Here is an 18,398-nt window from a genome sequence, read left to right on the forward strand (position 1 = left end):
ATATCCCGATTATCCCTCTTCACCTGACCTGCCACCCTAAATATATTTTCCTTTCCCCATGATTTACGTTATCAAGTAATTGTCTCTGTGACTCAGACTTTGCCCTGTATACCTCTCTTCTAGCCCTACGCTTGGCAGCCAAATATTCCTCTTTGCTACCACCCTTCTTCCATTCCCGGAAAAGCCTTCTTTTCTCCTTAATTGCAGCTTCTACACCCTCATCCCACCACCAAGTTACTTTATGTCTTGGTGGTCCTCTTGTCCAGCCGCAAGTTACGTCAGTAACTCTCAAGAAATTGTTCTTGAGGGCTCTGTACTGTTCATTAACGCCTCTGTCTTCAGCTCCCTGTTCAGCCACCACTCTCCTCAACTCGCTATAGAAGGCATCCCTTACTACTTGGTTTTTCAGCTTCCATATTTTCCTCCTAGGTACATAAGTCCTCTTTTTCATCACTTGTTCTTTAAGCACCATATCACAAATCAGTAGTTTGTGCTGCTGCACACACTCCTCACTTCCTATAACTTTAACATCCCTCACTAACCTCCTATCGGCCTTCCTAACCAGAAAATAATCTATCTGACTCCTATTTCCCCCAGACTCATACGTAATTAACCTACTGTCTCTTTTCCTAAAATATGTGTTGCACACAATCATGTCCGTTGCCTCCCCAAACTCGAGTATCCTTTCCCCTTCTGCATTGCTTAGACCATATGCAAATCCCCCATGCACTCCTTCATAACCTTGTGCTGCTTCACCTACATGACCATTTAAGTCCCCTCCCAAAATCACTATCTCATCATCCCGCATACCACCCACGACACGTATTAAATCATCCCATAATCTATCCTTCTCTGATTCATCCAATCCTGCCTGTGGAGCATATGCCGATATAATCGCAGCTATCTTTCTTCCCAACAGAATTTTCACTACCAATATCCTATCGCTTACTCTCAAAACATTCATAACATATTCCACCCATTTCTCCTCAACCATCACACCAACACCTCCATATCCGTCTGTCCCCCCCTGCCAAAACAACTTATAGCAACAGTCCTTCCCAACAATCTTTCTGGCTGATCCACCCCTGTACCGGACTTCCTGCAAATATGCCACATCCACCCATCTCCTACTGAATGCCTCAACGACTTCCCCTGCTCTTCCCCTCAAACTTCCCACATTCCATGAACCCATCCTCATCCCCATGGGCGATTTACTGTCCTCAGGTTTGCTTTGAAACTTATTTTGTTTTGTCATCTTCAGTATTAATAAAGGGGGACAGACACAGCACAGGTCCCACTCACTGCACAGTCCCAGGTCCAGGCAATGGATCTGGGACCCCTAGCCCACCAGCTTACCAGTGGCTGTGGTAGTGGCCTCGGGGCACCCTGCCAGGACAGCTGCAGGGACACCCTCCAAGTGCGTCTTGGCACTGCAACTATCCCGACATTATACACCCACTGATAGGGCAGCCTCCTGGGGCGCTACTCCCAGGTTCGGGCCCCTCTCTATTGGGCGGAAGCGGCAGCCTGGGAACCGCAATGCCCTGTACCCTCTAGCACAGGACCGAGCCCCATCTAGCCCTGGATCGACGATCTATGCTGGCGGAACCCCCGCCACGCCTCCCCCCAGAAGTCCGCCACTAGGTAGCAGGGGCAAAGTTTTCTGGCCGCATGCCCTTGCTGGTGCCAACCCCTGTAACGTAGTGGGATACGTTGTGTGAAATGTAAAGTGCATGTGGTGTAGTGAATAGATAGTTAGAGGAAATGTTTGGGAGAGTATGCTGGTCTAATCTCCATGTTACTGTCACACTGAAAAGGTCAGCAAAGGGGGATGGTTGGATAGCTAGTGAAACAGGAGCTCCAGCTCTCCCTATCATCAGCATTCCCATTCCCCTCGGGAGTACTACCCTGTTCGGCCCGTGCTACGGTCTCCTCCTACATATATATATACATATATATATATTTATATATATATATCACTCTCATCTTAAATGTCAGGATCAACATGCCTAGCCCTTGGCTCCTATGCTCCTCATGGGGCAACGTAGGATTGAATGATGGATGGATGGATGGATGGATATATATGTATGTATATATATATATATATATATATATATATATATATATATATATATATATATACACAGTAAACCCCCATTATACGATGCCTCTTTGTATGATATTTCGCTTAAACAATGTCAAAATTTTAGTACCCTATGCCCAGTATACAATGAGAACGATTTGCAACAACGATGGATCATCCGAGGCTCAGTGAACAGCGAATGTGCAAACGCAACAAAAACGTCTTCACACTGTCGGCATTAGACCACACACACTTGTCCACCGGTCCAGCCTCATTAGCTAGCTCTGCCCAGCCAGCCAGCCCTGCCCAGCCAGGCAGTTCTGACACTGATGAGTGAGGGCTGTGAGTCCCTGTGACTGTGAGGCCGAGTCGGGACAATTCGCCGTCAGGACGATTCCCCATCATTTATTTACGTATCAGTTTATTTAGCAAGTACACTAGTTTTTTAATTATGTAAGTTATAAAAGTGATGGTTGTTTACTGTTTATATAGTAAATGTAAAATATGGCATCAAATCATGGGCATTAAATGAAAAATAATATTATATTGAGACGTGAATCAGCTGATTTATGATCGATCCTTCATCTTAGCATTAGGCTACAAACGAGACATTGGCATTTATATAAATGCCTAATTACCTTAAGTGAACGATCGACATACTTTGGAATTATACAAATAATCTTCATGTTAAGTCTATATAAATGTTTCGGGATATTTCGCCATCAAGTCAATTCGCCATCACAACAATAACAAGACAATTCGCCATCGGGACTTTTTGTCATAAGGATGATTCTTCGTCGTTTATTTTCATATCAGTTTATTTAGGAAGTACACTAGTTTTTTAGTACTGTACTTGTACCTCTTCAAAGTTGTTTTAAAATATACCCATGGTTGTTGTAGTACCAATGGAAATTAATGAAAACAGCTGTGGGTGATGCTAGAACATAATTCAAAGTCAATTACAGCATGGTAGAAACAAGTTAAATATTGTCTAAAAGTGCAACTTACAAATGATATCCAAAGCCAATGTTATTGAATGAAAATAGACTTTGATAGATCCCCCTGAGAATTAGTTATTAAAGTATTAGTTAATCAGTAATAAGTATATTTATAGAATGACGGGGAATTGTCATGACGGGGAACGTCCATATTATGACGACGAATTGTCGACTTCATGGCGAATTGTCTAGGAACCACATAAACAACCGTTGCTTGCTTCAGTAAAGGTAAGATCTACTGTATACTGTAGTTTTCATGCTTTTGTCTTTTTATTCACTATTAATGTGTTACTTTAAATGTTTAAACATAAGGATATTTCATGTATGTGAGTGCTAAGGTGTGTGTATGTGAGAGTTTAGGCACGTCTGGGAACGTATCCTCATTGACTCCATGTTATAATGGGATTGCTATACGATGGATTGCTTTACGATGGGGTTTTCAGGAACGAAACCCCATCGTATAATGAGGGTTTACTGTATATTCAGTAGAACCTCTTTGGTCGGGACCCCTTTGATCTGGATTTCTGTTAATTCGGACAAAATTTAAAAATAATAAGCTCCAAAAATATGTTCAAAATAATTCTGAAGTCATTTTCAGTATCAGCGCAGAAAGTGATCGTCATTCGTTTAGTCTTGGATCACGCTAGGTTGCAACAAGGGCGCCTGTTTAAAAACACGTTAGCATTCGTTCCATAAACTAGTTCACCAACCATTTATATTCTTACACTGTATTTCAAAAGTTAATCCTCCTTACCATGGCCCTTAATGCAAGTGTAGCTTCTGCAATGAATAAAGGTGTTAAAAGGAGGAGTTTGCTTACACAAAAATGGGTCAGAATATTCCGCAGTGTTTAATGATTACTGTAGGTTATGTTTTGTACTTAAATGTGCTTTACTTGTACATCAAACACTAGCTTTTACTTGTACATCAAACATTAGCTTCTTGCCCTTATGGATGTTATCAATATGCCAAAGATGACAACGTATTTTTTGCCTACATAAGTTTTATTTTTATTCCAAATATTACAGTTAATTAATTTATTTTTTTGCCTACACGGGCCTTAGTCACTAATTACAATTTAAAATTATGCAATACAAAATTATTGTACATGATTAGTTTGGTTATTTTAGTATCCTTTCATCTTTTGCAGCTATGTAGGGTTGACATATGCCACATGTGTTAATAATTAACAAACATACCATATGTAGATAGTTTTTGGTATGAACTGGAGATTACACTGATGGTCCGGACAATCTGCTAATTCGGACAACCCTTCCCCCCATATAGTCTGAATGAGAGAGGTTCTACTGTATATATATATATATATATATATATATATATATATATATATATATATATATATTTGTATATATGTACTATCACGATCCAAAGTTTCTTTACACCCTGAGTGGAGGAAGGTCGAAGTCAAGGTTGAAGAAATGACGGGCCACCGAACACAGGCCAGTTCATGATGGAGAGGTTCACTAACCTGAAGCTTAGGATAATAAGAATCACCCGGATGAAACACACGAGCCTATTTATGAATCACAGTATCATGAACCATTATTAGTCTTGTATACTGGCAGTGTCCGATCATCTGGTCTTGCAACAACCTTGGCTTCGACCTTCTTCCACTCAGGGGGGTAAAGAAACTTTGCATCGTGATAGTACATATATATATATATATATATATATATATATATATATATATATATATATATATATATATATATATATATATATATATATATATACAGTATATGTATAGTATATATATATATATATATATATATATATATATATATATATATATATATACAGTATATGTATAGCATATATATATATATATATATATATAAGGTAACTCGCACGGAATACGATCTCACGGAACGCGCTCGCAATTATACACGGTAAGGGCTGGGATACATATAAGACAACGTAAGATTAAAAAACCATTATGAAAACTACAAGTTAATGCAGGAGAGGCCTTTGAAAGATCAAATCCTCGAACGTCACCGCAGCGCGCGGTTTGTTTTGATTACGTGACGATCTAGGCGGGAAATTATTCAGTGAGTGAGACATTCCCGAGTACAGTAGCACAGTATTTGTAAGTTAAATATTTACAGTACTGTACTGTTCTGGTAAGTTTATGTGCAACTTAAAGTACTATTAAATAACGTTAAAGCAAGAAATAAAGTCTTATAACCAGTTTACCTGATAGGCGTCAGAATATTGCCTTTTTTATTTGTTCGTTTTTTCCACAATACTGTACAGTATTTGTAAGTTAAATATTTACTGTTCTCGTATGTACTGTACTTGTAAGCACTTAAATAAAGTTAAATCATTAAATAAAGCCTTGTAACCAGTTAACCCGAATTATATGATTACCCATGATCGGCGTCGGAATATTGCCTTTTTTGTTTGTTCGTTAAACTCTTACTGTACGGCTTTTCTACAGTACTGTATTTGTAAGTTAAATATTTACTGTTCTGGTATGTACTTGTAAGCAATTAAAGCATTAAATAAAGCCTTGTAACCAGTTAACCTGATTTATATGATTACCCATGATCGGCATCGGAATATTGCCTTTTTTGTTTGTTCGTTAAAGACTTATCTATCTATCTATCTATCTACTGCCAGACGCCATAATCCCGTAAGGGGTGGCCATTTGACTTTGAGTTATTTGTTTTACAGGGAGGGACACTAACCCTCCACCAACCTACTTGTTGACACGTAGGGAAATAAAGACTTATAATAAAAGAAAAATACATTTTTGTCTTGGTATCTTTACCTATTTGCTCAGGTTTGCTGTAATGGTTTGGATCATTTGATGCAATGCAACTTGTAGAAAACTGTGAATAAACTTTCGGGAAGTGAACGAAAATCTGGGACATGAGACTGACCTTGACTTCACCCTCTCATGTATCATCTGTCAGTTCACCACCTGCTATCGTGATGAGTGGGTGTACGATTTTTTCGCTCGTGGCCATGCCTAACTATGCATAGGTACACCCATTATCTCGACCCAGACAGAAAATACAACCTTTTTCCTCCCTTGCAAAACACAAACAACCACCCTGTTTACGAGACAGCAATATATATTGCGAAAATAACAAGGTAAAATGATAAAGATGAACGTAAAATGATAGAGAAAGATGAACATGTTATGACGGAAGAAGTACATTTTCCCCGTCTGTAAACTTATTTATTTCTGCTTTGTATCTGTATTCGTAATAATTAGACTTATTGTTAGTTCTGAAACTGCATTACGATTCTATTTTTAGCCATTCTCGTGGTGTGGGAGCTGGAAGTTGTGACACAACTTCCTTATTGCTAATCGGACTGACCCTCCACTTTATTCTCCCGTGGCAGAGTCTAGCCTTGGAGGACGTGCAGTTTTCTCATTTAGGACTGAAAATTCAACTCTTTCGCTCCCTTTTCCAAGCATGGGCACAACGATAACGTAAAAAATAACTCAAAACTACCATAAATATATATCAAAAAGGTGAAAATGTATTCATAACTTTTTTTTTTTTTTTTCAGCCATTCTTAACAGATTATGTACTGACATCATTCGATATCACAGTACTGCACTTCTAAGTTAAATATGTACTGTTCTGGTACGTACTTGTAAGTTAAAGCAATGGTACCAGTTAACCTGATTTATATGATTACCTATGATCGGCATCGGAATGTTTCCTTGTGTTTACGTACAGTATTTGTGTGTTGAAGTTTTGCTCTGGAGTACTGTATTTGTGAGTTATAACATTAAATAAACATTCTAACCACTTAAAGTGCTTTCTAGTGATTACCAGTGACAGATAACAGCAAAACAACACATCTGGGGGGTCTAGGGAGCAAAATACGGAGTAGTTTAAATATACGCGATTTCGCACCTAACACGGCACGGTAGGAACGAAACCCACGTGTTCCGTGCGAGTTACCTGTATATATATATATATATATATATATATATATATATATATATATAGTATGTATATATATATATACAGTAATCACTCTAATATCCGGACGCCCAATAACCGAACATCCCCACTAACCGAACCTTATCGTCCTGGGATCAAACATTCCCAAAATGGTCCGAAAATCCAAAAAAATTGGAAAAAAAAAATCGATTTTTTGCCGTCCGTAATTTGAACTTGCCGCGCGCGCCGCGTGAGTGCATTGTTTTGGTTCGTCATTCCTCCGACATCCGATAGAGCGCCGCTGCATCCTCCCCACTTCCCGCCTGTCTCTCACCGCGACTGGACCTACGCTCTTCGCCATGGCTGCCCACGTGCTCGCTTTTGTGGTGGTGCCGTACTTGCTGCAAGGCCTCCTGCTGCTCTCTGCCTTACTCTTAGTGTGTGTGATGATGGCCCCGCCTCCTGAAAAAAGGAAGAGAGTGGTGTTGACTCTGGAGAAGAAACGGGAGATATTGGAAAAGGTTGATGCGGGTTGGTCTTCCTCTCGCATTCTCCGCGAGTTCAACCTGGCCCAGTCGACTTTGTTCGATATCAAGCGTTCCCGAGACAAGCTCATGCAGTACACGGCTGACTTCTCGTCGAGAAGCAAACGCAACGTGGAGAGGAAGGTTATGTTTACCCCCAAGTATGCAGAGATCGACCGCTCCACGTTGATTTGGTATCGACAGCAACGTGCAGCTAGTGTGATGGTACGTGGAACGGAGCTGAAGGCTGCTGCTGAGAAGTTTGCAAGGCTTCACGACGCCCTAGACTTCAAGGCATCCGAGGGTTGGCTCTTCGCGTTCAAGTTGCGACATGGCCTTACTAACCGTAAAGCACATGGCGAAGCATTGGACGCTAACGAGGATGGAGTGGACGAGTTTCGGCACAAGGTGAGAGGCTTGATCGACAGGGAGGGCCTCACTCTCGGTCAAGTCTATAACGCTGACGAAACTGGCCTATTCTATCGCTCGGTGCCAACGAACACTCTCGCCGATGAGACGGAGAAGCGTGTACCTGGCCGCAAGCTTTCTAAGGAACGGATATCTGCTTTGTGTTGTGCCAATGCTAACGGCATGCACCGGCTTAAGCCCGTTATTGTTGGCCGTGCAAAGCAGCCTCGGTGCCTTCGTGGGGTGATGGATGTCCTTCCTGTCGTATGGTACCATTCTTTGAAAGCATGGTTCACAGCTGTGATTTTCAAAGACTGGTTTCACCATCACTTCGTCAAGGAGGTCATACATTACCAGACGAAGACACTGGGAATTCCTCGCGACCAGGTAAAGGCTCTCCTTCTCCTCGACAATGCACCTGCCCACCCGTGCGACAAGGACTTGGTTGCTGAGAATGGCCGTATTAGGTGCATGTTTCTGCCACCTAATACGACTGCTCTCATTCAACCAATGGACCAAGGAGTGATCGTGGCAACAAAGCGCCTGTACCGTCGGAAGTTCCTGGACGAGGTGATGGTGGTTCTCGAGGACGAGGACGAGAGCAGGGAAGGACGTGACACTCGAGGCAAGCGGACTTTGGAAAACCTTCGCCGCTACAACATCAAGTCTGCGCTGTACAACTGGGCTAGCGCATGGAAGGAAGTCCCTGTGAAAACTCTTGAAAATGGTTGGTCTCGTCTGCTTCTCGGAACAGATGTGGAGTACGATTTCCTAGGGTTTGACGTGGATGACTTCCATGCACGGCTACGTACGCACGGCGACGATGTTGATGTGGACGATGTTCGTGAGTGGTTGGACGACGACGAGGGCGATCCTGGGTATCAGACGTTGTCTGATATCGAGATCGCGTCTTCGGTTGCTGGTGTCAGTCCCGAACTTGAAGATTCCGACGACGAAGGCGATGATGATGCAGACTCCGCCCAGCAGGACACTACTCCAGCCATCCCCAAGCTGAGCGCACTCCGGGAACATCTAGAGTTCGTCCTAGATTACCTGGAACACCCGGACTGCGACAGGGAGATGGGGCCCTTGGGACTCGTGGAGGAAGTGCGTGCTTTCCGGCAGCGCATCATCAATCGCCAGAATCGTCGGTCCTTGCGTCAGTCAACGATTGACAGTTTTTTCAGGCCCGTGACCCCCGCTGTGCCAAGCCCTGGTTCCACTCCGTTGCCTCCCCAAGACAGGCCCTCATGCTCCGAGCCACAGCCCAGCACATCAGCTACAGTGGAGTCACCGCTCGACGTGAGTTTGCGGCTGTCTTCAGAGTCTTCTGTAGTCGGTACGCCATCACCACTACCCACCGATGCACCCCTTGGACGCCTGCCAGTGATACTCTCGGGCTCTGACAGTGAATAAACAGCAAGAACTTCTCCACTAGACCACACGGGAATTTTGAGTGTTGTGCAGTGAAAATAACGATGTGTTGTGTTAAGGTTTTCAAGTTGGGAGAAAAGACTAAGTAGAAAAGAAATTTAACGTAACTAACCTTCTTTGTTTTGGCTTTGGAAACTTAAAAAAACTTGGGAAAAGTTAATGTGCAACACTTAAATTTAATGGAACATTATTTGGACTAAAGTGAACACTGCGAAAAGAACGGACTTCTGTGTGTTATTGACTAAGTTCAGTGCAAGACTTCAGGAAGAGTGTAGTGCAAGTGCTTCAGGAAATCGTTCTTACTGTCAGAGTCTGAGAGGAGGCGGTTATTCATCGAGGTGGCCAGGGACTTGCTGTAAGTAGCCAAAATGTTTCATGTTGTACTATTTCCCATACTATATTTACCAGAATGTTTCATATTGTATTTTTTCCCATACTATACTTACCAGAAAGTGTCCTACTGTACTTCTTTCCATATTAAACTTACCTCATGCATGTGCAGTAGGAATGTGTTTTTCAGAGTTCGGTTAGGTTCGGTTAGGTTAGGTTCGGTTAGAGTCCATAAGTACCAGAATGTTTATTAATGTATGAACATACTTCTAAACCCACATTTTATGTTTCTATTGCATTTATTTCAGTCATTTATGTGCCTTATTGGTGTGATTTGGGTGTTAAATAGGTGCTATGCATGTCCGGAGGGAGTTGTATAGGTGTTTCTCTGTGTTAGGGTCCGTAAGTACAAGTCCATAAGCTGGGGCCCAATATCCGGACAAAACCAATATCCGAACCTACCGATGGCTCTATTGATCCGGATATTGGAGGGGTTACTGTATATATATATATATATATATACATACAGATCTCGTCAGATGTATCGAGTGCCCTGCGTCCCTCCTACGAAACAAACCTTTCAACATTGAAAAAACATATAAATAATGCATTTTATTTACCTTTAGTGCTTCGTAGGGTATCCTTTACGCTTCTTCACGAACCTGAGACGTCTTGGAAGTGAAAGGGTGAGGTTCCTGAGGTGCTGGTGGGGTATTTTGTCCCAGGAGTCACGAATGGCGGCTTCCAGCTTAGGCAGAGAGCTCACGTCCTTCCCTTGGAGATTCTACTTTACGAGGTACCAAAGGTTTTCAATCAGGTTGAGGTCTGGGGTATTTCCTGGCCAGTCTTTCATGAATGATACCTCGCAGTCACGAAGCCAATTGGTGACCAATTTGGCCTCATGAGCAGGTGCACCGTCCTGCTGAAACACTCGCGCAACTGTTTGCTCGAATGACTCAGGTAAATGATCACACAGAAGCTCCAGATAAACATCCTGATTCACTCTGCAGTTCTTGGGAAACACAACAAGCTTCCCCAAACCCTTACCAGAAAAACAACTCCATACTATGAGTGAATCAGGATGTTTAACTGTGCTTTCAACATACCGTGGGTCAAGTGGGTCACTACCTTTGTGCTGGTACACACGTGCTCCTCTGTTACAGGTTACATTAAACGTTGCCTCATCAGACCACAACACTGACAACCATTGCTCCTCACCCCAATTAAGATATTTGTTAGCTAAGGCAAGACTAAAGTCGTTGGTTGGTGGAGAGAAGAGGCTTTCTCACAGGCCTGTGACTTGTGTAACTGAGTTCATGGACCCTTCGAGACACTGTGTGCACAGAAACCTCACCAAATACTTCCGGGTTGCTCTCCTTTATTTTCCTTGCACTCACACGAGGATTAGACTCCAATGCATGTTTTAAAACATTAACAGACCTCAGGGAAGTTTTCCTAGGCCTACCAGACTGCGGTTTCTTTGTGGGAACGTCACCACTGTTTTCCACTCGAAAACGCGCACACCACCTACGCACTGTCGATCAAGCCACGCCAACCAGTTCACTAATTTCCTTCGTTTGGTGGCCTGCCTCCTTTAGAGCAATGATCTGGGATATGATTTCACTTGATAGTTCATAGGTAGGAGCCATAACAAAGTGGCGAAAGCCAAAACACTGCGGGACACTCGGTAAAAAATGGTGCAGCGGAGTTCCTCTCTCTCAGGCAGCCCTTAGGCAACTGAGGTGGGAGCCAACCAGCGCGTAGGAAGGCCTCAGGGTACCGTGACATCATGCTAGCGCCGCAAACTTGTGGCTCAATTTTTACTACCAAAAACGGGTGATTCTTTTTTGGCCATAAGTATTGCGCGCCCGGCCATAGGCGCTCAATACTTCTGACGAGCACTGTATATATATAATACTTAAAACAGACTGGTGATAAAATCTGAAGAGACATGTAGCATTTCATCTAGAACAGGTATTTGAGATTCATTCATTCATTCATCATCTAATCCTATGTTGCTCCATGTGTAGAATAGGAGCCCAGGGCTAGGCAAGTTGGTACTGACAATAAAGAAGAGAGTGACCAACCTCATTCATGCCTGAGTGGCATTACTTGAGCAATAAAACCCCCAAACAACCCTTGGGCATAAACCTACAAGGCTCAATCCGATTGGAGTGCCTTAATTACCCACTAAACCACCAGGCTCCATAATTTGGTTATATGGTTCCCACTCAACAGAGTAAATGGCTTCCTGTTGTACAGGAAACCATTTAGCTTGTTACTCAGTGCACAGTCACTTGTATACAAAACGGAGAGGAAAGAATGAAGGAAAAAAAGACAGAAGATGGAAGAAAAGAAGGAAGGAAGAGAGGAAAGGGAAGTCACCTAGGAGCAGCACTACATTAAGTGAGTGGATGGTGAGTGTCTCCACCTACCACACAGAAAGCTAACAAAAAAATAACTATATAAAACAGATACCTTATTAAACTGCTCAACCTCTGTCTTGCGCTGAGTGTAGGAGGCCTTGTCATCAAGCATTGGAAAGATAACATCCTTCATCACATTGCGAGTTAGTGGAGCTGAGTGGAGACGTAGTACTCCAGGAGAAGCCAGGTTGGCAATGCGAAGGTCATGTACATCCTTATTCAGGTAGTGGGCAACATGTTCCACTATGTTCTCTATCACCGCCAATGCGTCAACATGCCCTGGCCAAGATAATATAATTGTAATTATTGCTGCAGAATTGTTTAACTGTTGAGGAATTACAGTATACTGAACTTCCTAATCAAAACAATATACTGTATCCGTAATTATTGCTGCAGAATTACTGAACAACCATAGACTGGGGGAGGGGGCTGGGGGGCACATGCTTCCCTTATTTTTTACACACCAATTATTACTTACAACTAAAGGACAATGTCAATCACCAAAATATATGCAATAAATATTATACATGTTACCATAGAATCCTTTAATGAAAGGAGGGATATTACTGTACTCCTATGCTTAAGTAGAATAAAAGGGCATTTTATTTTAACAGTTTAATCAGAATAAGATAGGTGTGCTAGGTGGGGGCGCCCATCATCCGCCCACTTAGTGCAGCGGTACTCTGTTTTTAGGGTAGCTCTATACTAAGTGGCAAGCCAAATGATTTCCTGTAAACCAGGAAATCACCGACAATGCTGGGTGGTAACCTCAAACTAACTGACATGTGTTCCCTATGTGACGCGTGTGGGTTGGAGGAGAGTTAGTGCCTCTCCCTGAAAAACAACTAATACTACAAACACAAAGCCTCGGACCAGGACTGACCAACAGGTGATGACTAAGGACCAAACAAAGGACATGATACAGATTGTGACATGGAATGTAAGGGGTGCAATGATGAGAAGAAAGAGAAAGAGATTGTCCAGGTGCTTGGGGTGCAAAAGTGGATGTATGTGGATTAACTGAAACTAAATGGCAAGGTGAGTGTATGAGAGAATGGGAGTATCGATGTGGTATTTGGGTGGGAGTGGGTGAATGGGAGGGCAAAAGAAGGAGTATGTAGTGTTGTGTGCATGAGATGGAAGGAGAATATAAGAGAGTATTGATCAATTGGCTCAAGGACTGTGTGGGTATGCCCGAAAGTTGGACTACAAATGTGGGCAATTGTGCGTGTGTGTATGTGGCAACACAAGGTCCTGCAACTAGAGTGAAAGAAGAGTTCTGAACAAATGTGGAAGAGTGCATGGAAAAGTCTGAGTGGAATGAGAGTTTTTGATTGGGAATATGAATGGAAAAGTAGGGAATGTGAAGGTGGATGGAATAGTTGGCGAGTGAGGTGTGTCTGCAGAAGTGGATGAGAATGGCAGTGCTTTAGTGCATATTTGTGCCAGGAGGGGGTTGATGATAGCCAATACCCTCTTCAGACACAAAATGATCCACAGGTATACGTGGCGAGTGATGAGAGGTGGTGAACGGAATGAACAGAGGGCAATGACTGATAGTGTGTGTACGGATGATAGATTGAGAAGGTGTGTGATGGATGCAAGGGCATATAGAGGTATGGGGAGTAGAGTTCCTGACTACCATTTGGTGGTGGTGAAAGTCGAAGTTAAAATGAAGTGGAGGAATAGAAAAAGAAAAGGACAGGAGGAAGTAGTTCTTACAAGGAGAGTGGAAAGGTTACAAGAGGATGGAAAAAAGGCAGAATATAAGAGAGAATGGGGCAGCAAATGGGTAAATATGACTTGGAACAGATGGGGGACGTGGAAGGTAAGTTTAAGATATTCACTGAAGAAAATCTGTGCCACATGTGAGGTGGTGTATGGGGTGAAGATGAAAGGGAGTGCAAGGAACAGCATGGTGGAATGAAGAGGTGAGACAGGCTGTGGCACAAAAGAAAGCATATAGTGAGTGGATGAGAAACGAGTGTGGAGGAAGTTGAGAGACGGAAGAGAGAGTATATGTAGAGAGGGAGAGAGAGGTGAAAGATTAGTAAGAGTGAGTAAGAAAAGAGTGGATGAAGAATTTGGAGGGACTTTGAGTGTAAAGTGGAGGGAATAATGCTCTAGAAAGAGATAAAGAGAGTTGCACAGGGTGTTGAAGGAGATAGTTGGGAGTGAGAGATAAAAATAGTATATTTACTGGTGGTGGATGTGGTAGGTGGAGGCGCTCACCATCCACTCACTCGATGTAGTGCTGCTGTCAGGTGTCTGCCCTTCCCTCTCATCCATCCTTCTTTCCTTCCATCCTCTTCTGTCTTTCTCTCCTTCATTCGTTCCATGTCCTTCTGCCTACGGGTAACTTTACACTCCCTCTTCTGTCTTACTTTCCTTCAATCTTTCCTCTTCCTTCTGCCTGTGGGTGACTCTACACTGAGTGACAAGCCAAAGGGTTTCCTGTACACCAGGGAACCATTTAGTACCCTAGGTGGTAACCATGTAACCAAATTTTGGCACCTAGTCGTTTAGTGGGTAATTATTGTGCTCCAATCGGATTAAGCTGGTGAAGGTTTATATCCAAGGGATGGTTGGGGTTGATTGCTCATGTATTGCTACTCAAGGATGAGTGAGGCTGGTCACTCTCATCTTAAATGTCAGGACCAACTTGCCTAGCCCCGGGCTTCTACGCTCCTCATGGGGCAATGTAGGACTGAATGATGGATGGATGGATTTACTGGTGAAGGAGGGAGAAAAAGTGATCAGATGAGCAGAACACTTTAAGGAACAGTTGAGCATAGAGAATGAAAGAAATGTGAGTACAAGTGACTAAGGAATGGCTGGGAGAGGGAGGCATGTGAGAAGAGGGGAAGAAATCAGTAGGATGGAAGCTGTGGAAGCAATGAAGAAAGTCAAAATGGGGAAAGACCCGGGAACTGATGGAGCGTGTGGTGAAAAGCTAAAGCATGGGGGAGATATAGTAGTAGAATGAATGTGGAAGATGTGCAGATTGGCCTAGGAGGAAGTCCCAGAGGATTGCAGGTCAGGTATAATTATTCCCCTGTAAAAAGGAAAAGGGGAAAATCAAGTGGGTAGTAATCACAGGGGCATTTGCCTTTGTTTTCGTTTTTGTTTTTAAAGGCTCCAACATGCTTGCATGTGTCGGCCTTGGTCACCTAATGGCGGCTCTCCGCGCTGCACGATCCATTGCAGCCTCCCTGTTCAGTCCCTTAACCCTAAGGTCACACTTAATGACCTCGTCCCATGTCTTTCTCGGTCTACCCTTCATAACCCCACCCCCAATATTAACACTTCTCACCTTCCTCACCCAATTATAATCCCCCATCCTCTCCACATGTCCAAACCACCTCAATCTACCTCTCCTCATCACAACACCAATACACTCCAGTCCCATCCTACCTCTCAACTCTTCCATTGTAAACCCAGCCCCTCCAGGCCTTGGACGCAGGGACGCACCGCACATCCACCTAATCATTGTCATTTCTGTACGTCTGAGCCGGCGAATGTCTTCCTCCTTCACTGCCCAGGTCTCACTGCCATACAGCATTACACTCCTAACACATGCTGCATACAAAGACCCCTTAGCACGTAGGGAGAGCCCTCTCAATGTCAGGAGAGGCAAGAGCTCCCTGAACTTCTTCCAACCACTTCTCACCCTAGCCACAGAGCTAGCTCCAGCCCCACCTCCAGCACACAACATGTCTCCCAAATAACAAAACTCTTCCACACACTCAAGAGATTCACCAGCAAGTTCAATCCTTTCATGTCTGACGATCTCCACCTGCTCACCCCGGCACGCCGTACACATAAAATCAGCATTATCTCGCAGTCTACCTCTGATACCACTACATCTCTTATGCACCCATTTATCACACACACCGCACAAGATGGAATTACTTCCCACGCCCTTGTGGCAAACTGCAAATGGCCACTCTCCCTCGTCTTTGACAGTACCGCCACCAACCCTAGATATCATCACTTTTGTTTTATCTGCATTTACCCTTAAACCCTTTTGCCCCATACCATCTCTCCACTTCCTAAACCTTTCCTCTGCCTCCCTTTCATTCTCTGCAATCAACACCAAATCATCAGCATACAACAACTCCCACGGGAGTCCGTTTCTAAAGTCACGTGAAAGGGCTTCAAGTACCATGATAAACAACATGGGACTCAGGACTGACCCCTGATGCACACCAACATTCACGGAAAACTCATCACTCAAATCTCCATTCACTCTCACCTGGGTGTGAGCACCCACATACATGGCCATAACCACCCTAACCAGCCACTCCTCCAAGCTAAGCTTTCTCATTGCCCACTTCACCACCTCTCTAGGGACTCTGTCAAAGGCCTTTTCCAAATCAACAAAAACAAAATAAAGATCCCTTCTCCTACCAATATATTTTTCCTGAAGCTGTCGAACAATGAATATGGCATCAGCGGTCCCCCTACCTGGCATAAACCCAAACTGCATCTCATCAATATTCACTCTTTCTCTAATCATACCTTCTAAAACTCTCTCCATTACCTTCATTATCTGATCTAAAAGCTTTATACCTCTATAATTTCCTCTCTCCAGGGCATCACCCTTCCCTTTATACACATTTACAATTACACTCTTCAGCCAATCATCTGGGACAACACACTCATAAATAATCCTATTTATCAGGTCAGTGACTAAACTCACCCCTATATCGCCTGAGGCCTTCAACATTTCGGCAGTCAACCCAGACACACCTGCTGCCTTCCCCACCCTCATCCTGCCTATTGCCTCACTCACAGTAGCAGTATCAATCAAAGGCCAAGGGCCAGACACTGGATCTGCTGGCTCCAAACCTTCCCTGTCCCAGTCAAACTCCTCATTCAACAACCGGTTATAATGCTCTCTCCATGCATCTTTAATATCCTCACTGTTCACCACTACCCTTCCTTCATCATTCTTCACACACTGCTCACCTATGATATCCCAATTATCCCTCTTCACCTGACCTGCCACCCTAAATATATTTTTCCTTTCCCCACGATTTAGGTTATCAAGTAATTGTCTCTGTGACTCAGACTTTGCCCGGTATACCTCTCTCCTAGCCCTACGCTTGGCAGCCAAATATTCCTCTTTGCTACCACCCTTCTTCCATTCCCGGAAAAGCCTTCTTTTCTCCTTAATTGCAGCTTCTACACCCTCATCCCACCACCAAGTTACTTTATGTCTTGGTGGTCCTCTTGTCCAGCCGCATGTTACATCAGTAACTCTCAAGAAATTGTTCTTGAGGGCTCTGTACTGTTCATTAACGCCTCTGTCTAAAGCTCCCTGTTCAGCCACCACTCTCCTCAACTCGCTATAGAAGGCATCCCTTACTACTTGGTTTTACAGCTTCCATATTTTCCTCCTAGGTACATAAGTCCTCTTTTTCATCACTTGTTCTTTAAGCACCATATCACAAATCAATAGTTTGTGCTGCTGCACACACTTCTCACTTCCTATAACTTTAACATCCCTCACTAACCTCCTATCGGCCCTCCTAACCAGAAAATAATCTATCTGACTCCTATTTCCCCCAGACTCATACGCAATTAACCTACTGTCTCTTTTCCTAAAATATGTGTTGCACACAATCATGTCCGTTGCCTCCCCAAACTCGAGTATCCTTTCCCCTTCTTCATTCCTTAGACCATATGCACATCCCCCATGAACTCCTTCATAACATTGTGCTGCTTCACCTACATGACCATTTAAGTCTCCTCCCAAAATCACTATCTCATCATCCCGCATACCACCCACTACACGTATTAAATCATCCCAAAATCTATCTTTCTCTGATTCATCCAATCCTGCCTTAGTGTAATAGGAAAAGTATATGGTAGGATACTTATTGACAAAATTAGGGAAATAACATGAATTAGTTGTTGATGAACAGGGAGGTTTTAGGAAGGGATGAGGTTGTGCAGATCAGATATTCATTCTTAAGTCTTCAGTGGAAAAGTTACTAGAGATGGGTAAGAAGTTGTATGCGGCCTTCATGGATTTGGAGAAAGCATATGACAGGGTGGACAAAGAAGGATTATGGAATGTATTAAGAATATATGGAGTAAATGGGAAGTTGCTGAATGCTGTGAAGAGTACGTATGAGGGTGCTAAGGCTGCAGTGTGTGTGGACAGTGAAATGAGTAAGTTTTTTTATTTGAAGGTTGGACTGAAACAGGGATGTGTCATGTCTCCATGGTTGTTCAATCTGTACATGGATGAGGTTATAAGA

At 43.2% G+C, this 18,398-nt stretch overlaps 1 protein-coding gene across 1 annotated transcript in view; it reads right to left on the reverse strand.

The window, feature by feature from the left end:
• The window catches only part of LOC145392518 (uncharacterized), a 303,717-nt gene that overhangs the window by 81,076 nt on the left and 204,243 nt on the right, over window positions 1–18,398 (reverse strand). The window contains exon 18 of the mRNA XM_080266913.1: window positions 12,182–12,408. Coding sequence (XP_080123039.1) covers window positions 12,182–12,408 — 227 coding nt within the window. The remainder of the gene's footprint in view (window positions 1–12,181; window positions 12,409–18,398) is intronic.

The sequence above is a fragment of the Coenobita brevimanus genome, chromosome 22, assembly GCF_032717465.1.
Source record: "Coenobita brevimanus isolate Jiangsu-jjx chromosome 22, ASM3271746v2, whole genome shotgun sequence".
NCBI lineage: Eukaryota > Metazoa > Arthropoda > Malacostraca > Decapoda > Coenobitidae > Coenobita > Coenobita brevimanus.